The sequence below is a fragment of the Chamaea fasciata genome, unplaced genomic scaffold (genome assembly GCF_029207755.1).
Source record: "Chamaea fasciata isolate MVZ Bird 193981 ecotype frontalis unplaced genomic scaffold, bChaFas1.0.hap1 SCAF_7, whole genome shotgun sequence".
NCBI classification, from domain to species: domain Eukaryota; kingdom Metazoa; phylum Chordata; class Aves; order Passeriformes; family Sylviidae; genus Chamaea; species Chamaea fasciata.
Window position 1 is genome coordinate 50,746,578 of NW_027094092.1, and position 25,875 is coordinate 50,772,452.

At 45.4% G+C, this 25,875-nt stretch overlaps 1 protein-coding gene and 1 long non-coding RNA gene across 2 annotated transcripts; one reads left to right on the top strand and one right to left on the bottom strand.

Annotated features, from left to right (window-relative positions):
* Positions 1 to 2,465: 2,465 nt before the first annotated feature.
* Positions 2,466 to 6,965, bottom strand: LOC136291816 (uncharacterized). Its single transcript, XR_010721749.1, has 4 exons — positions 6,933 to 6,965; positions 5,389 to 5,529; positions 3,567 to 3,821; positions 2,466 to 3,483 (listed from the first exon to the last, which is right to left on the bottom strand). It is a non-coding gene; the product is annotated as an uncharacterized lncRNA (long non-coding RNA).
* Positions 6,966 to 7,062: 97 nt separating this feature from the next.
* On the top strand, positions 7,063 to 21,317 carry CYP46A1 (cytochrome P450 family 46 subfamily A member 1). The gene is made up of 15 exons (XM_066188785.1): positions 7,063 to 7,233; positions 9,063 to 9,140; positions 9,637 to 9,718; positions 10,237 to 10,310; positions 10,984 to 11,070; positions 11,683 to 11,821; positions 12,409 to 12,519; positions 13,294 to 13,450; positions 13,774 to 13,836; positions 15,048 to 15,120; positions 15,566 to 15,650; positions 17,471 to 17,581; positions 17,836 to 17,924; positions 18,820 to 18,886; positions 19,711 to 21,317. The coding sequence occupies exons 1-15, from the start codon at positions 7,106 to 7,108 to the stop codon at positions 19,870 to 19,872; spliced, it is 1,506 nt and encodes a 501-aa protein (XP_066044882.1). The 5' UTR covers positions 7,063 to 7,105; the 3' UTR covers positions 19,873 to 21,317.
* Positions 21,318 to 25,875: the final 4,558 nt, after the last annotated feature.

Sequence of the window (25,875 nt, forward strand, 5' to 3'; positions counted from 1 at the left end):
GTTGACAGTATCTTCTTAAGCCTAAAACATGAATAGAGTAAATTAATCTGTTTAAAATTTTTTTCCTGAACTTTCTGATAAATACTCATTAAATTGGTTTTGGTATTAAATAACACCTTCAATACACAAAACCAGATGATCCAAAAAAAAGTATTTCCCCCTACTTTTTATGAAGTATAAAGGGGGAACAGATGTATAAAGTGCCTTTTGAGAAGTACTATCATTTCGTTTGAAAACCTACAAATGCCATTATGCACCAGACTTATCAGGCCTTTCCCATTGCAATGAAGTTGCAAACTCATTTGTTTCAAGTGCAGAAATTCACTTCAGGGACATCAAAACGTTCAGGGAACAGGAGAGTCCTTTGTAAATTCTTCTGTTAAAAGAGTTGGAAGATATTGAGCTGATGGGACTAGAGGGCCAGAAGAAAATGCAATCTTTCTTTTTCCAAATTCCTCTTCTGCTTCTTTTGGCTCCTTGGCCAAATTTCAGCTCCCTCTGGGAGATTTTAAGAAGAATCTTGGTCATAATTATACCTCAAAACTTCTGGGTAGAAAAAAAGACCTGCTCAATAAAAGTTACCCTAAAGGAATTGAGGCGATTCCAGGATGTCTGCCACAGACAAATTAGGCAGGAATTTCACCGTCTTTTTCTAGCTAATAAGTATTCTTTTTCTAATTTAACTATTAGTTACCCTGCACCTGCTTTAGTCCATTTGAATGTCCTGAGAACAAGCAGAGGCCACTACATCTTAGATGTTGCTGGTGGCGATTGCCAGCACCCCTGGCTGGCAGACAGGGTGACACACAGGCTCTGGTGGCAGGCAGAGGCACAGGGGAACCAGCCCCAGCCAGCAGCTGTGGGTGAGAGTGAGCTGTGCCTGCCTGTGCTGCCACAGAGCTCTGCACACCCCGTGTCTGCTGGTGAGGTGTTTCCTGATGCTGCTACGTGGGTGCTGCCAGCTCCACAGGGAAATATTTATCAGCAGAGAAAGAGACAAGACTTGTAAGTACAGGGTTTTTTTTCTTCTTATCCTTTTTCCCAGCTTACACTGAGAGGGGAAGGTGTTCAAATGGGATCAAGCCAGCTCAGCACACGTGGCTGTGTGTGCATGTCTGTGCCAGCTCAGTACACTGCTATGATGCTGGGAAGGTATTTCTGACTATTGTGGTCCCTTCCAAGCTTAAAATATATCTGTTCTAAATCCTGGTATCCATCAGTCTAGTTCACTGGCATTTAAATTATGAGCCATGTACTATTTAAAGCACACAAGTACACATGCACACATTTAAATACCTGCTATCTCATCTGTTGTTTAATAGGATTCTTATTGATGTCATTTTTATATAGCAGGATGTCACACCAGTTAAGCATTAGATAAACTAATAAGCCCTGCTGCTACACTTGAACATGAGAGTATACTTCCTGGATGCCAATTCAGGATAAATCTTAAAGTAGCCCAGAGTGCAACCAGACTTCCATGTACTTCCATGTACTATGTGGCAGTCCCAAACTTTTGTCTAGTAGCAATATGGTTTATTGCCTTGTCTCCTGATTCAGCTCTGTGGCAGAGACTGGAGCACCTGCATTTCTCCTTACATCTCTTTCCTTAAGTTAGCACAGCTGCATCACATACAGGACCCAGCATATATCTAAGGGAACAATATAAACCCAGCCTTTCCATGTCTTTTTCTCTACCTCCAAGGCAGAGTAGCTCTGCCCAGAGCTCAGGGTTTTTCACTTATGTCCTTGTGGTGCCGAGCATCCAGCCTGAGCGCTGCCACACTGTGTTGCAGCCTGCAGTATAGACGTTACCTTCATTTCAACTTATCATGCTCTTTCCAAGAAATCCAATAGATAAATCTTCCCAGCATATCTAGGAATAATCTTTAGAGCTTGCTGCCCAAGCAGTGGAGGAACAGTGAAATAGATAGGGTGTTGTATCAGGGGTTCTCACTCAAATGCTGGCAAAACCCTCCTGGGAACTGAGCCCTGGCTGGAGCATGCCATGAGGATATCCTCCATGTCAGGGGAATTTCGGCCCTGCCTGGGTCAGGCTGCAGGGAATGAACAGCATGAGGCACACGTGTCACATTAATAAGTGCAGAGGTCTGTAATCAAATTGTACCTGAAAACATGACTCAAGTTCAGAAAGCTCAGTGATGGCACTGTAGGTGACACAGGCACGGGGTGCAAAGATGAGCCAGGGGCCCCAGCTTCACATGCTGCCATCGTGTTTGTCTTGCCTTTATCTCCCCGATCAGCCTCTCAGCGGTTAGACCTTTGTGTTGGGCTTTATGATGACCAAGGGAGAGCAGCAGCTCTTGAACACCAGCCCTGCCCCAGGGCCCTAACCCAGCAAAACACTCCCAGGGCTGTGCCCAGCTCGGCCTGCCTTTTCTTTCACCAGTTAGCATTGATACGGCTGTGGGGGAAACAGTCCCCAGCACAAATCCATCCCTCTGTAGGAGAGCTCAGCCTGCTACTGTGTGGGTGGGGTCAACACAGAAATTCAGAAGCAGAGAGGAGAAAAACAGTCACAACCTATCAATATCCAAATCTGCTTTCCTCTCAGAAACATGCCAGTAGTCCTCTCTAAAGGTCAGCTTGGCATGTGAGATGCATTGGGCCCCTTAGATACTTTCAGACATAAACACACATTTTGCTATATGAAAAGAGATGTAAGCATCTTTTGATAACTACTAACTGTATTCCAAATTTAAGCTTTAGGAAAGCATTGGATTTTTTCATCTCTAAACCAACAAAACATGGAACCCATTTGATGTGTGTTCATACCTTGCTGCCTTGTACATGACTTTCCCAAGGTTCTCATGTCTGGGGCACAGGTGCAGATAATAGAGCTGCCTTGAGCAATGCTTCAACATTGTCAGAAAAGCAGCTATGATAGAAATGGCAATCATTCCTTTACAATAATGTGGCAAATAGGGATGTTATTTTTAATTTTTAAAAAAATCTGTAGTGTTCAGTCAGTTGTAGAAGTATCACATCAAGTAATTTTTTCCTCAGGGGCATTAGCTGTTGGCAATCACTAAATCCTTGGACTGTTTCTGTTATTACTAACATCTTCCCATTTACTTGTCCACTCCATGCTAGAAAATTTTATTGACTGAGAATGATCAGGACCTCAGTATATAAGGGTTGGAGGACAACTGACTCAGAGTGAAAATCACTGCAAAGGTCTGTATTTGGCAATGCTGGGTAATACCTAACAGACTGCAGATTTTGTTTTTATTCCTATATCCAGCATAATCTGTGGCTAGAGCTCTGGTTTTAGATCAGCTCATTTATCATTATTAACTTGTTATGAGAGTTTTCCTGTCCACCTCTGCCGTGGTAAATTCTGAGTGACCAGGACGCCCAGCCCTCCGGCTATTCGTGTGCTGCTGAAGGCGTTTCCCAGCACAAGAGCTGCCTGTGCTCTGCCTTCTCCTTGCTGTCTTCACAACTTAAACAATGCTGCACCTTCAGAGAGAGAACGGAATGTTTTCAAACCTAGATAGCCATGCAAAGACCGGCCCTACGTCTCACCAGCTTCTCAAAATCACCTTGGAACTTCATCTGTGAACCGTTCCCAGTTCCCTGCTGCTCTGATCGGCTCCCAGATCTCTCCCGCTCCTCGCGTTTGCGGGAATGTGCAGGTTGGCACCACGTCCACGCGGTGGCAGTTCAGTCCCCAGCAGCAAGGGGACACGCCGAGAAACTCAGCCCAGCCCAGCCCAGCCTTGCTCCTTCCTCCCAGCGCAGCGTGTGTCTCCCGGGCAGACCATAAACACAGGAGTGTTCGTCCTGGGATCATGATCCTTCACTCGAAGGTATAGAAACACGTCAGAATACAAGCAAAGGGTTGTTTTAAAGTTTCTCGGAACACAAACAAAAGGTTTTATTTTAAACGTCATCTTTAAAGCACGAAAAATAATTTCTGCAGCGTACCCAGGCTGAATACTTACGGGAGTTATCAGCTGATAATTATGTTTGCCTGAGAAGCCTAAGTTTGAGAGCTTACCTGATTTACTCAGGGATTAGAACTGTATCACACAGCCTCTTCTTCCCATCAAAATGTATAAAATACCCAATATTTTATCACCTCCCTGTTAGCTGCTCACAAACAAGGTACAAGCAGGAATTTTTCACAGGAATTATTCTGAGACTGATTCCAAATGAAAGAACAGTTTACAGATAGTTGTGATCTATTCTTGAAGAATGCTGAAAAAACACTGATGAAACTCAGAAAATATCTTTTAAAACATGGTTTCATCAGCTAGCTTTAGTTTTTAAACCTTCTCTGGGTGATGCTATTCTTGCAATCAGCTGTATCTTTCCTAGTGATGGATACTTATACCCGATATCATTATATGCACTGCCTGACCAGTGGGAAGGAATGGTAGCTTTTTTCTGAAAACAAGCAGTTTTAAAACCACAACCTTAACAGGAAGGAAAAAAAAAAAAAAAAAAGAAGAAAAAAAGTAGTTTCAATTAAGATAAATGAAAACAATAGTTAGAAAATAATGATGTAATGATGGTCTTTGAGAATATGTACTCTAAACAGAGGGGAAAATAGTTAATGGTTGTAAGGCAATTATTTTGAGCCAAAGAAGGTACTACCAGCTCAAGAAAAATCAGTGTTAACATTGGATGTAACAGAAAGCCAAATAAGAAAACCAAGAGAAACCTGCAGATTGTTGCCTTCTAACATAGTCAGTTTCCACTTGGAAACTGAAACAAGCTGACTCTTGGAGGTGCCTGGCAGATGATTGATGCATTAGATGGACAAAAACAGAGGGTGCATGAGTTACATTTTCTCCCTTCTTCTGCAGAGAGGCATGACCATATGGGAGCTGCTGAGGGAGGGGTCCAGGAATACACTCCATTGGAAATGGGATGAAAACTCCTGCAGTTTCTGCTGTGGTGCTGCCAAACAAGGCAGAAACCCAGATGTGAAAAATACGCATGATAAAATTCCAGGTAGCTTGGTATGCTACCTCCAGATGGTTGAGCAAAGCCTGTGCAGAGAAAGGAGTGTATAATGGGGCTTTCCTGTGAAAGCCTGATTGGCAGGTGCTGTTCTTGTTTTCCTTTGGGCATAGTGGGGCTGCAGGGATCCTGCTTCTGCCTCTCCTGCTGCACTCAGAGCTGTGGAAATGGTGGAGAGGAGTATCAGCCACCCCATAGGCAAGATAGGCAACCTTCAAAGGGATGGAGTGGGCACAACCTGCTGCAGCATTGGTGGAGTGACCTAGCAAGGGTCTGAGAAGGAAGGAAGACGGGGAGGGTTTGTAGGAGACTATGGAGGTTGTTGCCGTGATTGAAAGGCTGCTGGACTAAGGGCAGGATGGGAAGAAAGGAGGATGCAGTAGATGGTTTGTATACCTTTCTTGGTCAAAAATCCTCAGAGTGCAGAAGTCCTGCTGAGGCCAGTGATGGTTCCTGGTGCCATTCTCCATCGCTTTCCCTGGCTGCTTGTGAGCCAACTTACTTAGCTCCCACAACAGCTTGTTGCCATGAGTTCCCCTGTTTAACAATTTGTTGTGAAAAATGTATTCCTCTTTAACACCTGCTGCTGGATCATTTCAGTGGGTACCTCCTTGTTCTTGGATTACACAAAGTAATGACTCAGTCTGACCCTATTTATCTCCAAACCACTGGTGGTGTTCCTGACACCTGTCATAACCTCCCTCACTCATCCTTTTTCCAGTTTGAGGCTTAACCTGTTCTGTCTGTACACTTCTGCTGAGCTGGCAGGAAGAGTTCATGATGTATTCCCACACAGGGGGTGTGCCCCGGGTTTATCCAGGTCTCTATCTACCAGTATATTCAGGCATCGTTTTACTCACTCACTCACCCATTTCCAATCCCATCAATACTCTGCTTGCTTCTTTGATCTGCACTGAGCATTAAGGTGAAATTCCTGAATAAGTACCACCACTAAATATATATAACTGGCTTGCATGTGTATGGATATGTATACACATATTTTGTCTTCTCCCATGCATTATTTTTCAATCATCAGAAATGAATTTCCACCATATTATGGCTTGGTCTCTTGTGTCCTGCAATCCTTATGCAATTTGCGTAAGTGAGTATTAGATTGCTTGTTTTGAATACAACAGTATCAGCTCTCACTCCTATGTCTGGATGAGGAACAAGCATGTTGTATAACATGGTGCACAAAACAGGCTGCTCTAAAACCCGTCCCTACTGATTCCTACAGGCATCAACAGTACAATTCCTCTGTGTCTTCTAATTTAAACAGTTAAAAGTCAACAAAAAGCCTCTGCCTTCCTTGTCCTGGGACGCTTGGTTTGTTTAGGAGCCGTCAGAGACAAGCTTCATTTAAAACATTTTTGTAAACAAACATAGGAAGGTACAGCATCCTTCCTGACCTTCTTATGCACTTGTGCAAAGTATCATCTCCACCCAGGAAAGCATATATCCATACACACACAAATATATATGTACCTGTGACAGAATCATAGAATGGTTTGGGTTGGAAGGGACCATAAAGATCATCTAATTCCACCTTCACCCCCTGCCATGGTCAGGGACACATCTTCCACTAGACCAGGCTGCTCAAAGCCCCATTCTACCTGGTTTTGAACACTTCCACGGACAGGGCATCCACAACTCCTCTGGACAACCTGTTCCAGTGCCTTACTATCCTCATAGTAAAAAAATTGTTCCTAATATCTAATCTAGATCTACGTTCCATAAGTTCAAGCCATTCCCCCTTGTCATATCATTACATGACCATGTAACAAGTCCCTCCCCAGCTCTCTTGCAGCCCCCGCAATAAGGTCTCCCGGGAGCCGCCTTATTCTCCGGGCCGAACAGCTCCGACTGTCTCAGCCTGTCTTCATGGGAAAAGTGCCCCAGCCCTGTGAGCATGTTCGTGTCCTCCTCTGGAGCATACTCACACTCCTCGGCACTGTCCGGGCGGTGTGTCCGAGCGGCACGGCGCTCCGGCGCAGGCCGCCCCGCCGGGCTCTTTAAGCGGGGCCGTCCCCGCCCGCAGCCGGGCATTCTCCCGGCCCGCCCCGGCCGCCCTTTGCCCGCCCGCCGCGGAGGGCGGCGCTGGCAGCCGGCGGGGATGGAGGTGCTGTGGGCTGCGGGGGGGCTCCTGCTGGCCCTGGCCCTGCTGGCCTTCGTCCTGTACTGCTGCTACGTGCGGTACATCCACGCGAAGTACGACTACATCCCCGGCCCCCCGCGGGAGAGGTAAGGGGCTGGCCGGGCAGGCGAGGAGGCGGCGGGCAGGCTCGGTGTCTCCGCAGAGCGCTCCCTGCCAGGCTGGAGCTGTCAGAGCAGGGAATAAACCCTCCGGCCGGTGTCCGTGGGCCGGGCCGGGCCCGGGCAGGGACAGCGGCGAGGCGTCACGGCAGGCTGGGCTCGGCCTGCGTGTGTGCCCGCTGCCCGGGGAGCGCAGGCACAGCTCGGCAGCGCTGAGGGTCGCACGGCCGGCCTGGCCGGGCCTGCGTGTCCTGAGCTGCGCCTCCCGGGTGGCCGCAGCGGCACCGAAGAGCGGTTCAGAGTCGCCCACCCGAGCTGAGCGTTTGCTCGTGACCCTGAGGAGGGACCTGACAGCAGCGTCAGCCACCGCAGGAGGGACCAGCCCCGCCAGCCGTCCCACACTGCTCCAGGAGGCACAGTGACGCTAACTCCACCAGGCACCTTCCGTGCTCTCCTTCATGAGCCAGGTGTTTAGCTTCCGCCAAAAATAAATAAAAATGTCATAAGCGATGAGGGGCAGCGAGAAAGCTGCCAGCGACGCAGTGGCAGCGCTGTCACAAGGAGTCATGGTTCCTGCAGCAGTGTGAGAGCACCCTCTTAACCTCACCTGTGGGTGCACATGCCCTCCGTAACATGCCACGGGAAGAGACACCAGCACTCATACACAGCCTTACAGGGACACCCCTCTCTCCTGCCCACCTCCACGCTTCAGCCGACTTGTGTAATCTGGGTCAGATACCAAGACTAGAGAGAGAAGGTCCTTGTCGTACCTAGGCCTGCTCGTCCTTAGGTTCATTTTGAGGTGTGAAGTAACACCGTCGGGTGAGGGCGTATCAGAGGAGCAATGAGTGGGACCTCGTTTCCTGTAATGCAGATAGAGCAGTTTCCAGAGCTAACAAAGGAGTTGTGTTGTATTTGGGGCTTCCACATCTATTTGGAATACAGTTACAAAGGAGGAGTCAAACATGTGGAGGATTAAAAATTTCTGTAGATGTTGAGTAACTTTGTTGAGTTCTTGTTATTTTAAGCACTTCCCAGTTCCAACAGTAATAAAATAAGAGCCTGTTTTCCCTCATAGCTTATTTATACTGAAAAGGATGATAGCATGGCTCTCTGTCTCTCAAATGGAAAACAGACCTTGAGTGCAGCTTGCTTCCTTTAGAGGGAAGCTTGGCCAAATCTTCCCTCAGATTTGTGCAAAGCCAGTGGGAATTCACCACTCACAGCTGAAGGAAAGAATTTATCTCTACATTTTTAATGCAGATATTGTAATTGAAGAGTTAACATTTTTTATTAATTTCTTCAATTTCCGTAATAGCCAGTCATTATCCTCCTCAGTATTTGAAATGACACAGTTTTGGACAGAAGGAAATGGTTCCTAATTTCCCTTAACAGAATCCCATTGACAGAAATGAAGTTACACTTACCAGGGATGAGCATGTATTAAAGAGTATTTAATGCAAATGCCTCTTTCGTGTACAGGAATGTAATAGATGCATTCAAGATTCAGTCAGCCAGGCAAAGAGCAAAGCAATTCGTGGGGGCTCCCATCCTGACCCAAACATCTCCTATAATACAACATAAGAAAAAGACCTGATCCTTCATCTCTGGGCTGGTCTTCCTGGCTGCATGCAAGTACCAGCCTGTCTTTGGTCCCCAGTTTTCCAGCTTGGTGAGGGCTGGGCATTGGCACAGGTCAGAGTTATTTTCATCTTCCTTACAAGGAAAACATGACCAACACTCACTTAGCAACAAGGATTGCAATCTGTACAAAACCTTGTGTTGGCATCCTCATGACACTCTTTCATATTCTGCAGCTTTTTATTTGGACACCTGCCAATCATATGGAGAATGGTGAGGAGTCGGGAGTTTACACCAGATCTCTTCCTGCAGTGGTAAGTTGAGGCACATCAATAACATTGAACAGGGTGGTCCTGCAGTGTATACGGAGAAATCAAGGCCCAAAGACCCTTACAGAATTACATAATTAGGATCACTGAGAAGGTTGGCAAAGGAGCTAGAGAGAGAGCATTGATCTTTCAGATCAGATTAGATATTAGAAAAAAAGTTTTCCACTGAAAGAATGGTTAGCCATTGGAATAAGGATGGTGGTAGAGTAACTTCGTGGAAATGTTCAAGAGATGTTTGGGCGTGGCACTTGGGGATATGGTTTAGGGGTGATTATGATGGTGATGGGTTGATGGTTGGATCAGATGATCTTGAAGGTCTCTTCCAACCTTGATTATTCTGTCCCGTGATTCTCTTAATGACTTCATTGGCTGGGGACTGTAGTAGTTCCCTCTCTGATCCTTCCAGGTTATTAGGTCTGAGCTGTTACATGTTAGTAGTTTGTACCATAGTTCTCTTTTTTAAAAATTTCTCTTCTTACAGGGCAGAGAAATATGGACCTGTTGTACGAGTGAATGCCTTTCACAGAATCTCAGTATTGATTGTGAGTCCTGAAGGAGTGAAGGTACTGAAAAACAAAGCCAAATCAATAGTGGGGGTCAACCCATCCCTCCATAATGGGAGAGCTGATGCCTGATGATCAGAGCAGCACAGAGCATCTTGGCTCTGGCTGGGTTAGGAGGATGAGGTGCTTTGCTCTCCAGGCTGTCCTGATTTATCTTTTCCTTGATCAGTTAATTTATTTTGTTACTTTTATTTAAACAGCACATATAGCTAACATTTTCCATTTGTGAAAAGCAGGCAAGAGCTTAATATCTAAAATGAATGGGGTACAAGAGACCAAATTTCTCTCTCTAAATCTTTGCAATTATAACAGAGTGAGATTTCAGGACATTGGGCAAAAAAGTGCTTAGAGGCATGTAAAGCAAGTGAGGAACTGGGGAATCAGGGCACACCAGATAATTCATCTACTCTTCAGACTGTTTCTGCAGAAGAAGAGAGTAAATGTGTGTGAGTGAAATTTTGTATTTTGTCTGGGAGATGGATTGCACTCAGTATTTATGACCTGAGGTTTCATTTTAGGAGTTCTTGATGTCACCCCAGCACCCAAAGGATCCAAAGGTGTATGGTACTCTCTTCAGCCTGTTTGGTGAGAGGTAGGCAAAACCCACAGGAGCCACTGTGATCTGAAAATAAGCAAGATTAATAATATCACAGGCATGACATTTTGACTCGGACCATTTACCTTAGTGTGGGGATTATTTTCTAATTCCAGACACATGTAAGCAGCATGTACCTATTAAACTGTATGTCAAGTCAAATGTCTTCCCAGTCAGGGAGGAGGATATGTTGGATTTTGTTTTACCTTGACCACGTATCTTTTTTTCCCCCTGGAGATGTTCAGTTAGTCTCAGAGAAGTCTGCTCAAAACCATCATCAGACTTCTCAGATTTAGAGCACTGATTGTAGACCACTCCATAAGGCATGGCAGTTTGGAACTTCTTAATTCAATTCCAAAGCCAGGGAATTTTTCTTTGTAAGTCTGAAGCTTTAAAAAATATAATAATCTAGTTATTATGTTAATAATTTGCATAACAGCTGTAATGAACCAGCATCTTATGGGAGTCAGCATTCCACACCTACCTGGCAAAAATATCTGTGGTTCGGTTGTTGACCACAGTGATGCAGTGGTTGCATACTCAAAGGTGCTCCCTACACGTGGGAAAAATAACAGAAAGTAGATGTGAAAGACTTATATCTGTGACTACAAAGGGTACTGCAGGCTCCCTAGCATAAAACTGTTCCTTTCCTTGTTTTCCTGTGTGCTAGGTTTCTAGGGAATGGCTTGGTAACTGTTTGCAACCATGAGCACTGGCGCAAGCAGCGAAGAGTAATGGATCCAGCTTTCAGCCGAAGGTAAAGCAAATATTTCTGGGATGATCTAGCTGTTACTTTCACTGTATTGTCATGCTTCTCCCTGCCATTATTTGATATTTAGATGAAAAAGACCCCAACGTTCAGTGCCAAAATCATATTTAACTCAGAATCCAGCACTCCATTCCCATGCCAAGTATAATTTGACCAGACTTCCCATGGAGCAGTTACACCCCTGTGAACTCAGCAATGGCAGAAAGGTCCGAATGTTGTGTATCCTGGAGCATGGTTATGGCTGCCTCATCCCATTGGAAAAGATAACGCAGAGGGTTGGTCTGCTTTCCTTGTGCCCCTTGATGCGTTGTATGTAGGGTCCAAAGATAAAGTCCATGTGCCTTGATGGGCACAGGTCACCACCCTTTGCCATGACAGATGTTAATTACGTGGCAAGGCAGAGCAGGGCTGCTGTAAGAAGAATGTAGCTCATTCTGTATGTTTGCTTTTTTTAATGTATTAAGGCAAATTAGTTATAAATTTTTAAAAACTTTACAATTTCCTATGGAAAATAGCAAAGGTTATTTTGTTTGAACAAAAGAACAAAGGTTATTATGTCCTCTCCAGAGCCCCCATTACTCATCTTTATTGATTGTTCAGCTACCTGATTGGTCTGATGGAAACTTTTAATGAAAAAGCAGAGGAGCTGATGGAGAAGCTAGAGGAAAAGGCAGATGGAAAAACAGAGTTTAGCATGCTGTCGATGATGAGCCGGGTCACTATGGATATCATTGGAAAGGTACCAGCTGTCCCTTTCTTGTTTCCTCTGCGACTGACAGGAAGAGATGGAAGTAATGCCTACCAGCAGCAGGATGGGATCAGGAGCTGGAGGCAGGGAGAAAGACCTTTACCCAGCTGTGCCAGAAGACCTGCAGGACTAATTGTGCCACTTCCATTCAGGCTGAGCCATGGGAAAAGGCAGTTAGGGAAGGGTCTGCATAGTCTAGGTGTGGCCTGCAGGATGGGGACCCTTTTTAAAAGTCCTTTCAGCCTCATACCACCCTCCCCTCCGTGTCAAAAGGGACACACCAGGGCTCTTTCATGGTTGCAGGTTGTATTATTGCCGTTGCATGTCAGCATGAAGTCTGCCTTACACTGCCTTTTCCCTTTCTATGCGAACCAGTTTGGGATGAATGGAGAGTAGAAGTAAATTACTAATCCACCCAAATAAGGAGAAAACATAATGTCAGTATTGCCCTCCCCTTGCAGCCTCCTGCAAGGTAGGATCTAGCCTGAGATATTTTTAGGGGAAAAGGTGATGCCGTGAGGCTGTCCTGCTCTTCACCCCCACCCCAGCAAGTTGCCTTTTTCTCTCCTGTTTCCCAGGTGGCCTTTGGCTTGGAATTAAATGCACTGAGTGATGACCAGACACCTTTACCCAACGCTGTGACTAAGATTATGGAGGGACTGAACAAGGCACGCAACCCCTTCATAAGGGTCTGTACTCTCCTCACTTCAGTCCTCTCTCCTCACATTCAGCTGCTTCTACTTGAGTTCATGGAGCTGGGCGAGGTCCATATGTGTCAGGGAAATCGTCGTCTGTACATCTTTCCCTCCAATGTGCATCAAGATAAAATTCATTAGAGCTTAAAAAAATTTGAAGTTATCAATAATATTTAATCCTTTTTTTTCTTCTGTTCTCCCCTGCATGTGTCTCCTTCTGATATGGTTTTATGCTCTCATACCCGTTAAAAATTGAGATTTTTGCCATTCATTGAAGAAAAATGGCAGCCTTCACTCAGGGCGGAAGAAACTTGAGCATTCTTGCTGTGAAAAAATTACATTTTCTACCCAAATTCATCTACTAGGAAATGATGGATGTAATATGAAATATTTAAGTAGAGAATTATTTCAGTGTCTCATGAAAGCTGTAGATCAGGCTTTTAGAGCTCCTATTTTTTTTTTTGAGACCAGGGGTGAGATTCTTCATTGCACGCTGCATTTTCCTTCCATGGAGAGGTGATGAATTTTCCTCACAGTGCCCAAAACATCAGCTCTGATGAGACATGACTTCAGCATGCACAGATTGAAATATTTCTTATTTTAGCCCAAACCCTTCATCCTGCGGGCATTCAGTTTGTTGCATGGAGAGCAAATGTTTTTGTGACAAGTGTCATTTAGTGGAAAATAAGGTGCTGACTTGTAAAATAACACTGACATTATTTCTTACCAGCAAAAGGAATAAAATGACAAAAGAAATTCTGTATTCAGTTCATGCCAGGGAATCAGAAGCTCGTAAAGGAGGCCAGGGAGAGTGTGAGGCTGTTGAGACGTGTGGGGAAGGAGTGCATTGACCGGAGGAGAGAAGCCATCCAGAATGGGAAGGAAGCCACAGTGGATATTCTTACACAGATACTGAAAGGAGATGGTAAGAGGCACCTTGCTGTTTGAGTGAATTTCTCTGTGGTATGTCTTGCTGTGAAATTCAGGGAGGATTTTTTTGGGGGATCTGAACTTGGAACTTCCTTTAAAGTTGTTTTCCCACTGAAGATAGTGAGAGTTGCTTTGAAAATTCCCTGTTTCTTTGTGTTGGATCAAATACTGGTCACAAGTCACCACTGAAATGCTCACTCAACATCCTCTCTCGGTGCCACTTCAGCCAATATGTGCCAAACAGGGCAGAGCATTCTGGCTGGTCCAGCTGAGGCGTGGGGGCATTTTCTAATCCCAATTGTTTTTCTATCTTGACAGCTCTGGAGGAGACTAGGGATGATGAAAACATTCTGGATAACTTTATCACTTTCTTTGTTGCAGGTTGGTACCTATTTTAATGCTTGGATATATCATGTGGGAAGCTGTACTCATTCTTGAGCTATCTACAAGGTCATGATTAACGTCCTTGTTAATCATAATTAACATCAGGGTTAACGTCATGACTCCATGTGACGCTGCTGCAACCAGGAGTCTCTTGGTTGGAAGACAGCAGTATTACACTGGAATAGGACTAGCTGGGTGAGGTCTGAAGAAAACTCTTAATTTTCTCACAGGCAAATGATACCCTCTTTCAGTGGTATCAACGCAGCAGATAATGCCAGGCTGGTGTTTTCCAACCACTGGCTTCTCACTCTGTTTTCCAGCCTCTATCTTTCCACTGCCCAGTGGGGTGCAAGGCTATTCCTTGTGGGGTTCTGTCCCTTCCACCCAGATCCCACTAAACCTTTCCAAAAACATCTTTTATATATTCAGTGTGTCTTTGCATCACCTCACCCACATGATTAAATGCCATCCTTGCCTTAGTAGGAGAAGGCACTGTCAAGCAAATCAGAAAATGCATGGGCTAAGTAATTATGTGAGATAAACAACACTTTGCAGATCAAGAGGATTTAGGTTCCAAGAAGGTGAGGTCAAAATGCTGTTCTTTGGCAAGAAAGATGTTATTGCAGCAAGCATCTTTGCAGAAGTCTGTTTTCTGTAATCCTTTAAAATAGTACATATGTCTATCCATGAAAAAGAGGGAAAAGTGTCCACATCTGAGAGTCATAAAGGGGGTAAGGTTGGAACGGTCTTCTGGTCCAACCTCCCTGCTCAATTAGGGTCATACTAACATGTAAAGGAGACCTTTCAAAGAAAGATGGTAAGAAGCTCTGTTTTCTGTCAAAACCAGTAAATCCTTCCTTTTTGGCAGACACTGTGTGTCCCATAATATGACAAGGCAAATCCTGGACTTCACTGGCCCTCCTGTTAAGGAGCTCATGACCAGTAGGTGCTGCATGCAACCAGTGCAGCTTTGATTTGGGCAAGATGGGTCATAATTTTGCCAGCTATGTCCTTTTGTTGTCATTGTTGATAGCTCTTTACATAGACTTTACATACCTTTTATTATTTCCTTTATTTTCTAGAATATTTTTAATAAAACGTTTGGAGTTTGATGTTTAAACTTCCTATTCACAATCACCCTAGTAGACCATCTTGATACCGTGTTATTATTTCATACTAACTTTTAAACGGTTTTTTGTTATCATTAGGTCATGAAACCAGTGCCAATGAGATGACATTTACAGTAATGGCACTGGGTCAGCATCCTGAAATACTGGAAAGGTATGTGTGCTCCAATTTTTAGACTCTGCTTGATGTTAATTTCAAGGTGAACTTAATTGTAAGGGCTATTAAAAAGATAGGATCGGTTCCCAATAAATTCTAGCTTCCCTTCCAAAATAAACAGTTTCCTGGTACCAATATATCCAAAATGTATAAAAAGAAAAACCTTAAGATGGATTATTTCAGTTTCACCCAGGTGATTTTTTTCAAAGCCTTTATACATACGGGTCTCAAATCCCACCTGATTCAGCTGCCCTGTATGCACATTGCCTCATCCTGATATGAGGTACAAGTTTAGGGAGCCTGGATGGGAGTTGGTTGGCATTTTGCCTGAGGATGAGTGTTTAAGTCCAACTCAGAGTCTGGAAAGTAAACTAATGTAATCTGTCAACTTGCCTAGCAAGAAACAGGCATCTGCAGCTAACGAGTTTTAATTGAACTGCAGGGCTCAGGCTGAAGTGGATGAGGTTCTTGGTGCCAAGAGAGATGTTGACTATGAGGATCTTGGCAAGCTCACCTACTTATCACAGGTACTGTAGGAGTGAGGTAAGATACCAGGCAGAACTCTTTGGTAGCATCTCTGACATGTCTTGGAGGAGTCCCACACTTTTAAAACTTTAAAAACTTTGCTAATCTTTTTGGCTGATAGTGCTTGTCCCCAGAGAGTCAGCAAGCAGGTAGCCTGACACATTTGCAGCAGCCCAACCATATTGGGAAAGGTGCTCCTCAAATTTACAGATTTCTTCACTGCTTTCCTTAATTACTACCAGTCTGGAAGCTAGTGTAGAGTTGCAAAATCCCTATCTGTTTAAGATGAAACAATAGCTGTAATTTTAAGAAAGGTTTGCAACTTTGAGCCCAACCTGTGTGCGAATCCCACACACTTTCTAATTCACTGCTCTATTTTTGTTTGATTATTGTTAAAGCATTTCCAGGTATGATCACACCATATGCAATAAAGTGGGATTTGAGGATAGCCAAAAATAATGGCTGAGTTTTCTAATGTCAAATTTTCATTATTCAGTCTTGAAACCCTCTTCAGTCGTTCGGGGGTGGTGGGGGAAAGAGTTTGGTCCTAAAAGAGATCTTGTGTATAGAAATGCTGGTTGGTAATGAACTGCAAAGCCAGGGTTGGCTATCAGCCAGTGTTTGTGTTGCATTTCCTTTTTTTACAAGATGGGGGACACCAGTAGCCCTCAGGAGAGCCTGAATCACAGTCCTGGCAGCTGTTCTGCATAAATTTCCCTGTGATTTTAGTAGACTGCCATGATCCTTTTTGTTTTAAACTGCCCTGCTGAGGTGAGCAACAGTAGTTTACCATTTGGCATATCCCATCCCACAAATTACTGTGCTTTGATAGCAGATAGATTACATAGGTCTATTTCTCATAAGGAAAAGGCAACTCTATGTGATTACAGAAATCAGCAGGCTTCCTTAGGCTTCTCCAAACACCATCACAATTATACCACTCCAATTAGCATGAGGTATCTAAGCCTTTCAGCTGTAAGACAGAACACATGAGAGGTTCTCAAAGCAGACCAGTTATTTAACCGCACAAGCTTGGATCTGTACAACCAAAATCAGTCACCCTTGGTCAGAGCCAGTCCATCACTGGAGTATCAGAGACTATGGGACTCCTCTCCTGTTGTTCAGGCAATTCTGAATCCTTTTGTCCAGGTTTCTTTTTCATTAGTCCTCATGTGCATGCATACTGTTAATTGCATTTTCAGTGCGATGCTCATGTGCACTGTTAATTAGGTTTCACTTTGATGAAATAAGCCATTCTTACAGCTCACTGACACCAAAAGAAATGGTCTTGTTCCATTTTTTTTCTCAACATTCCCTATTCATTTTCCTTTGCCAGGTTGTTTTTTGTCTTTTTGGGGCTCTGACCTGGCTCAGCTCCTCAAGCAGCAGAAGCAGGACAAAGGCAGGAGCAGAGAGTGGGAAGGAGGTGGGAGCAATCAGCCACCCTCATGGCAGCCGGTGCCCAGAACAGCTCCTCAGGGGCAGGAGACTTCATTCTTAGATATTCCCTTTGAGTTTGCTTCCTAATGCTTTTTTGCTTAGTTGTTCATCTGACTTGAGGTGTTAGATCTGTTCCAGGATCTCTTCTGGGTTTTGTGTCTTCTTCTCTGTGTTTACCAGCTGTAAGAAAGAACCAGGCCTGAAGGAGCTGACTTAGCCATATTTTGCCCACAGGAGTCCAAGGCAGATAGACCAGAGTCCATTTCAAAAGTCAAAGTCTCCCATTTAGCTAAAGTGAAAAGCCATATGGAGGTAATCAATTTTATTTTTGTTTCCTACAGTGTATGAACTAACTGATCTCTTGTGCTTTTTGCTGGCACAGGTTTTTAAGGAGTCGCTGCGGCTGTACCCGCCCGTCTCGGGGACGCTCCGCAGGCTGGAGAAGGAGCTCGTCATCAATGGCATCAGAATTCCTGCCAACACCACGGTCTTTGTGAGTCCCATCCACCATCAGCAGCTCTTAGCTGCCCCAGTTAATCCAAATGTAGTGGTCCTGTGGGTGAGAGGGTCAAAATCTTCCCTGGGCATATTTGAACTGGCTTCTCTAAAATTTTGACCAAAACTGGGGTATGAATTAAGACTCACAGTTGGGCAGTGGAAGGCATTTATGGTTTTATACCTCTGAGAGCAAAGAGGCATTTTCAGTGTGTTGCTCCTGACTAACAAAAATAAACTCTTTCTTGCCAGCTCAACACTTACGTAATGGGAAGGATGGAAAAGTTTTTCAAGGATCCACTTACTTTTGATCCAGATCGATTCAACAAAGATGCACCTAAGTGAGCTTCTTTTTACTCCCTTGTTATTAAATATGTATTAAGAAACCATTATGGGAAGACATTTCAAGGGAAAGAAAAGTAGCATAAAACTATTTTTCCATTCCAGTATGAGTAACACTAAATCATCCAAATGTAAATAGAGAGCAATAATGCACAGCTTTTGTTCAAGAATTCTTTAGACCATGTTACCTTACAAAAAAAAAGACCAATATTATTGTTATTAAATGTTTATATTGAGGTCAAAGCTTTGGGCCCAAACCAGGTAGAATATGTGCCTTAGTGCAGTGCAGGCATTTAATATGTGACAGCCCTGGTCCCAGGGTGCTTGAAATGTTTCCATATTAGAGAGGGGAGAAGGGGCTGAGGGAGAGAAGATGCTGTTCAGCCACATGGACAGGCAGCCTAAGTCTAGTCAGTGGACAGGAGTACAATAGAAGGAACCAGTGAGTGACTAAACAGATGCAGAGATCAGCACCAGCTACTTCATGAGTCAGGAGTTTTCCTTCAGCTTAGAGTCTGGTCTCCTAAACCAAACACCGCCTCACTCACGTGGTTCAGAGCTGCCAAAGGAGCAATAATTGGGCAGATTGTGACATCCTCATGAAAGGCTGAAGAACATTTAGAGTGTGCTTGACATTCAGCTTTGAAATAAGGCTGGGATGCCTCAAAACAGCTCTGGCAGCTGAGCCATACAGCAAGGAGAGATGACAAGGAAACGTGCTGCTGAGCTGTATTGCTGCTCTAAGGCAAAAATGAGTTAATTTGGAGACTGCTTTAATAAGTCCGATAGGCAAGGGGATATTTAGACCATTTTCTTGCTGCTGTGATTAAATATTTGCTTGTTTCTTTACAACCAAGTTGTGAGAGTGACAATTTTAAACATTTTTATTTGCAGGCCATATTACTGCTATTTTCCATTCTCCCTGGGACCCCGATCCTGCATTGGGCAGGTGTTTGCACAGGTGAGTAGAGGCCTGGAACAACACTTAGTTAGCAAGCACTGGGCCAGCTCAGGGTGTGCTGGCCATGGGTGGTGGTGGGCACCAGAGGCCACACTGATGCCCTGTGCACTGGCCCTCCCCTCCTCAGAGGGAAGATATCCCGCCATGGCCATGACAGGCATGTCTCTCAAATGCTGTCACAGGAGCAGACATCCATGCAGCCAAGGTATATGCAGGGAGGAGCAGCAGGCTGCACTCCAAACTGTCCTGGGTCAGCCTGCTTGAATCCAAACCCCTTAATGGGGATCACAGTCAACATTCCTTTGCCAGCCAAAGTCAAGCACACAGGGGATGTGCAGGGGGTCTTGGGGGTCATCCCATGGCTGCCACTGACAGAATCAAGGCAGGGAAGACATCAGCTGGAGGAGGACACAAGCCAGAACTGGCACAGAGAGGGTGAGGAGGGGGCTATGTGGACAGAAGGAACAATTTCATGTGTGTGAGCATGGCAGAGAGCGTTTCAGGACAACCAGAGGCCAGTGCTTTGGGTCTGTGCTGTGGGCTCATCTAAGCACCAGTGCTCAGAGTGCTTTAGTTTTACAGTCTGACTTCCAAATGGGTTTAACACATAAACAGAAATACTGATTTTAGTGCCTGTCAGTTGTCTTCAAATCCTGGAAGTCACAGGCTTCCTGCCCAAACTCAACTGGCTGCATTAACAGAGTAACATTTAACTTTTAAAACTCTCTATTGACAAAGCAGTATTAAGATAGTAGACTGACTTTAAGCAGCTGCAGTCCAAGCTGTATTTGCTGTCACTGACAGTTTGCTTTTCTTCTTAACAGATGGAGGTAAAAGTGGTGATGGCAAAGCTGCTGCAGAGGTTTGAATTCCAGCTGGTGCCGGGACAGAGTTTTAAACTCTTGGAGGCTGGAACCTTAAAGCCACTAGATGGAGTAATATGTAAATTAAAGCCAAGGAGCTCTGCAAGAGCCTGCCAGGCATGACTGCTCAGGGAGGGGAGCGTGGCATGCTACTGGCAGTGTTTCTTCTGATTTTGAAGATCTTGACACTAATCAAAGGTTAGATTTAGTAGACCCCTTTAGAGGATTACTAGACTGAAATTATTTCTAACCTTCAATTTACTGAAGAAAACCTTACAAGAGTCACTTTACTGAGCATCATCAATCTGGAAGTGTACCTGGAATTGCCAAGCTTGTTCTTTTCCTGGAGGGCTATTTGATTCTGACCAGACTTGGAAAAGAACATCCTTTCACTGGAGTATCCCTGGAGTGCCAGACAAACCTACACTCCAATTCCAGCTCATGGTTTCCACTAAGCTTGTATACAACACAACATGGTCTAAGTAAGCCCTTGTTTGGGGAGTTTGTTACTTGCACAATGAAATCAGAAAAGAGTAGAGCACAGATTTGGGCTGAATTTAAGAAGAGAAGTTTGGAGATAGTCTCTTGGTCAAAGTAATTTTTCTATCCCTGCTCCAAATGAGAATAATAATTGATAGGAACAATCTGAAAAAAAAAAAGCGCAAAAAATCAGTCAGAGGCCACTTCTTTCTCCTGTTGCTATTGCCTGATTTTTATTCAGTCTCTTCTACTTTTCTTTTGATATTATGCAAAGTATAGATTCCCAGTCCACACTGTAGAAAGGAAGTCTCCTGCTTCCTTCTACCCCTCCACACAGTCTGTGTGCACTCTTCTGAGACACTCTTCTTTGTGGAGAAAGTCTTGCTGCATTTATTTTATCCTGGATCATTTTCCCCATCTTATTTGCCACAAAGCTACAGTAACACTTAGACCAGATGGTGTGGTAGGTACAGGAGGGCTGGAAATAAGTGCCTGAACTAAATGCTGCTTAAAATGGTGTTGCCACTGAAGAAATGTGTCTGCAATTTGAGCCAGAGACAGAAGGAAGGTGCTGCACCCCCTTCTGCAGATGTGCCCGAATAGTTCACTGTGTGTAGGCCTGCAGCCAGGCTCTGCTAGGGGGAAAATTATCACTTGAAAATGCTGCCTTCTAGAAATATGTGGATTCCTAAAAGGAGTTTGGGCCTCCTCTATCATAAAATACAGAGAATTAAAGGTATTTGATGTTGCCACTTTTGTTTCTTAGCTTTCTGAATTAAAAGTGCAAGAATACAGTCTGTATACGATCAGGTTCCTGTGGTGGTTTCCATACCAGGAGAGGAAGACCCCAGAGCTTTCCCTGACTTTGCTTCTGTTGTGCACCATCTCGTTCAGTGCAGCAGTGGGATAGCAGGCCCAGAAGGTTGATGCTGCTTTTGATAATACAATCAACATCTCATAGTGTAGTAATATGACTTGCACCTGGGGTACCAATACCTGCATTGCAAGGGAAGTTTTAGTCCATCAATCAGTAGACTAGCTCTTCAAGACCTTGTGCTGGAAATCTGATTATATCCTCCTGGACATGAATAAAATCTCATTGGGAAGACTGAGGACTCTTTAGGATATGTGTTCCCAGGAGCTGATGCAATGGGAAGCGGGATGTTCCATGCCAGTCAGGCTGGATATGCTGGTGGCATAGCAAATGCCTGATTCCTGAGAATATGTCAAAGGCAGGGCAGTATCTCAGTGCTGTGGGGAGTAGTGGGGGAAAGCTGTGACAGGAGTGGCATATGCTGTGAACAGCACACAGACAGCTTGACAGACGCTGGGAAATTGTGCTGAGGAAATGTGAGATACCACCACACCCGGGCTCTGCTCAGTGTTACCAATGAATGAGTTGAGATTCATTAGTTACACAAACACCTAACTGCCTTCTGCCACCTCTGCAATGAGGTCAGGCACCTCCAAGGAGGGCTCAAGGGTAGTGTTAGCATGTTAAAATCCTGCAGTGAGTTCTCATGTGCCCAAGCCCAGAGCTTCCTGACTGCTTTGTGCTTACCCTCCCCAGAGGACACTCCTCCTGCTCTCTCTGCAAGCCCAAATGCCATCCAGCTCTTCAGGGACCACTGGCTCAGGTCTTTTCTCTTTTCCCTGCATCCAAGAGTGTCTTCTGTCAGGCTGATTGCCTCCCAGCAGATGGCAAGCATTCATTGCCTATGCGCTCAACACCTGCGGGGCTCCTCAGCCTTCACCACTCTTCTCTTAAGTCAGGCTGCCCTCTACCACTGGTGGAGATGGTGGCCTCTGGGGCCACACAAATGCCCTGCAGTGTTCTCGTGGTTTCATCCTGCACCTCCAGCCAGGTGATCCCTCATCTGACCAAAACAAAACAAAAAAGAATGGAGCAGGTTCAGGAAAGTTGCTTTCTAGTACCTTATATGCCAGCTGGGTGCTGGCATCAGCTTTGCCAAACCCTGTTGAGAAACCTCTGACCAGAAGTGCTTAGGGAGACACAGCTGTGCCTGCCAGGGGCTGTAAAAACACCTGGGAGCTGCGGCTGTCTTGGACACCACAGAAAAGGCCAGTTTTTCTTCCTACTGGGGAAGAGAAACATATTATTTCAGTTCTGGGGCAATCATCATTGCACCAAGCCCTTGGCTAGGGTTCCTGGCTGGTAAAGCAAAAAAGCAGAGCAAGGTCTGTCTCCCTATTTCACTTGCTTGTAGGAAGGTATCGTATCTGCATCTACCTTTCTTCTTATCCTTTTCCTGGCTCTTGGGCAATACAAAGAGAAAACTGGAAATGGCTGGTGGGGTGACTTTTTTCCTGGTGCCGCCTAGGCATGGCCACACACAGGCCAGGGCTGCATGCCTGGAGGTTGGATGCAAGAAGGTTTCTCAGTTGACATGGAAGTGCAAAGCCAGGCTGCTCAGGACTTTCACCCTGCCCCAGATGTGCACACTTGCAGCTGGACAGGAACTGTCTGGAGACAGCCAGAAGCTCAGCTGGCAGGAGTCAAAGTAACTGCTGCCCTCAAAGGCAAGGGCACCAGTGGTGACATGTATTCCCAAGAGTCTTTATTAGAGCTAAGTCTTCCTCCTGTTCTGAAGTGGCTGCTGCAGGTTTCTTTGATCCCTCTCCCAGACCTATAAACTCCTTGCCTCCCTCTTCTGGACTGATGCCTAGGACTTTCATGTATGTGCTCAGAGGGAAAACTTTCCCCCCAGGATTTCTCCCCGGGTTTTTTTTATGCTAACCCAAGAGCTTGATCTTATCCCTTCTAGATCAGTGTCATAGACAAGAAATAGGAAAATGCTGCTGCCTAGGTCTCTTGGGATAGGAGGGAACCAACCAGGGAAATTGCACCCAGAGGTGTCTGTCTTTCAGAAAGCAAACAGTTTCAGTGCTGGCATGGGAAAATGGGATGCTTTCTCACCCCAGTTAGTCTGGAGCACAGGAGACTCCCAATTTTTCATCTCAATTCATGTACAGACTCATACTTTCTCATTTTGAGAAAGGAGCCCAACTATCATTAGTGCCAGAACAATTTTTCATGAGAGGAATCTCATTCCAGCCCTTGCAGGAAGCCAGAAGAAGCTAAGAAGCATGGGATTCAATCACACTGAAATTATAGCACAGCCTGATATTTTCTGAACAGTGGACAGCCTTCTGCTCCATCTGTAGCATATAAAGGAATGAATATAGATAAGAAAGTGTAAGATACTGGTAGGCCTAGTGCAAGCACAGAGGTTAACCGTATGTGGATTTGCACTTGGGGGGGTTGTATCATGAGACCTGCAATAGGAGGCCTCCCCTGGATTTACGCAGCCTCTGCTGCTGAGACCATACAATCACAAAGCAGATATCTGTAGCATGTACCCATCTGCTCCACACAGTGCTCACGTGCTATCAAAGGCAATAAAGTCAGGCAGAACCCTCCAAGGAACTAAAAGACACTCAAATGACCACATACTGCACTGCTACATGCTTGCTGCAGCACTTCGCTGTGTTTCCCATTTCAGGTGTCAGGTATGTCAAGCAAGGCCACCTCTTGTGCCATAGTCTGCAAAAAGCCTTGCACAGCAGAGCCACGATCTTGGTAGGAATCCTTACGTGTACTGTAAAGCACATAAATAATCGTTGTGATTTTATAAAGTCCTCTCTAATAGGTCTTAATACTATTACAGTGCTGAGGACCGGCTGAAATTAGATTATAGTACACACAGCTGGCATCTATTCCCTTGGAAACACAGGTAAAAACGCAGTTATACCTCTCCAGTGACAATGAATATTCATTAATATGACACAGATGTATACTTGATTTGAAAATAAGAATAGTAATTAAAGAGCTATTAAAGTTAAAAAGCAACAAAGGAAATTCAGCTACTGAAAGAGCTGTTCTGGGATCAGCTTCTAACCTGTCTGTGCCTGGGTAAGCACTGGAGGCCTGATATTTTCCACTTGATTATTCTACATGACATGTAGGCAGACCGTTTGTTTTGCCTTCCCTTCTCAAACTCTGCCATCTGGAAATGACCTGAGTTCAGAGTTCAGTTCTCCTGCTCTCTTACCGAAAAACTCTGCTCTGCTGAGGCACTTTACTCTGTCTCATTGGCTGCTCCAGTGATACTGAACCAACAAGCAGTGAAAGGGGAACTTCCTGCAGGCATTTGGGAAGGAAGCTATTTAAAAGTGATCATTTATATACATTATTTTTATTAAAATAGCCTTGGGGATCACCAGTCATGATAGCTGACTTGCTGTAATCTCTGAAAATCTCCATCCCACTGGCTGTGTCAATAAAGTTGAATTTCTTAGGGATGTTTCACAAAGGCTCCTTTGCAGGGGTGACTTGTGACCGTGACCTGAGCAGTGCACACAGAGTGTGTTAGAAGTGAGTCAGGAGAGAGGTATTGGCACTGCTGTGCATGGAGGGGGGAGATGGAGCAGATGTGTCCAAGGGCAGCACAGCACGGCAGGACTGAGAGCCACTGCTTGAGCCAGAGCACGCCCTGTGCAGTCTCACCCGCTGTGTGCCTCAGCAGGAGCAGGGCAGCAGCATCCTCCGACCCTAACAACTGTGCCATGCATCACTTGCTCCCTTTCTGGGGAGGGTCTAGTAGCTAGTTATGCCGCTGAAAACGGCAGAAAATGAAGCAGACCAGGTGGAGAGGCAGACCATTATTTTAATTTCTAACCCAGTCGCATAAACATAAACAAAAAAGTGAATCCACCTATTTGGCTGGTGTTTCAGGCTGCTCAGCGAGGAGTTAGTGACATATTGCCTAAATTAGAAGCAGACAAACTGCATCTGCCTTTGCCCTAAACTAATCTGACTTTCTGCACAGCAGAGCCCGGTGCAGACACGTGTCTAAAACCAGTGACAGAGCCACGGCAGGCACCTGTCCTGCTTCTCTCACCCGCGTCGGAAACGCTTTCCTGTCCCGCGCAGGTACACGTGTGTCACAGAAGGCAGCCCTGAGCTGTGTCACCACGCCGCCGATCGATCTGATCTCCTCACAAACAAACGAGAAATGTGTTTTCTGCCTGCATTGGCTGGTTTTGCTGGAGGACGGGTTTGGTTTGATTTTTTTTTTTCCACCTGGAAAAAAATCCAATTCCGTGCTTAAGCAGCGTATTGCTAATTCAACCTAATAGGGTTTATCCTTCTAATTAGAGAAACTGCCAGTGTTTGCTCTTCGTAGAAACGTAACCTAAGAGTTTTAAGCGGCAGGGAAATGTGATATCCCAGTTCTCCCTGATTTTAACCCGTCGTACATCCCTCGGCTGTAATCTGCGGTACCCTCTAGCGGGGCTGACGAAATTCACGCCCGTGAAATCCGCGTGTTCTGCTATAAACAGCCGCCGCTGGGGTGTGGGCGAGTGTCTGCGGGGATGTGCCGCTCGCACCCGGCCGCTCCGGTTCGCACCCCGGGCCACCTCCTCCAGAGCCACTAGGGCTGCGCCGCCGCCGCCTCCCCTCCCTGGGCGGTCTGTGCCGCCGCTGCCCCGAGCGCCCGCAGGGCCGGGCCGGGCCGGCGGGGTGGGGGCGCCGGGAGTCCGACACGCCCCCTCGGCGGCGCTCGCCTTCCCCGGCGCGGCGGAGCGCGGGCGGCAGAGCGGCGGGAGCCGGGCAGAGCGGCG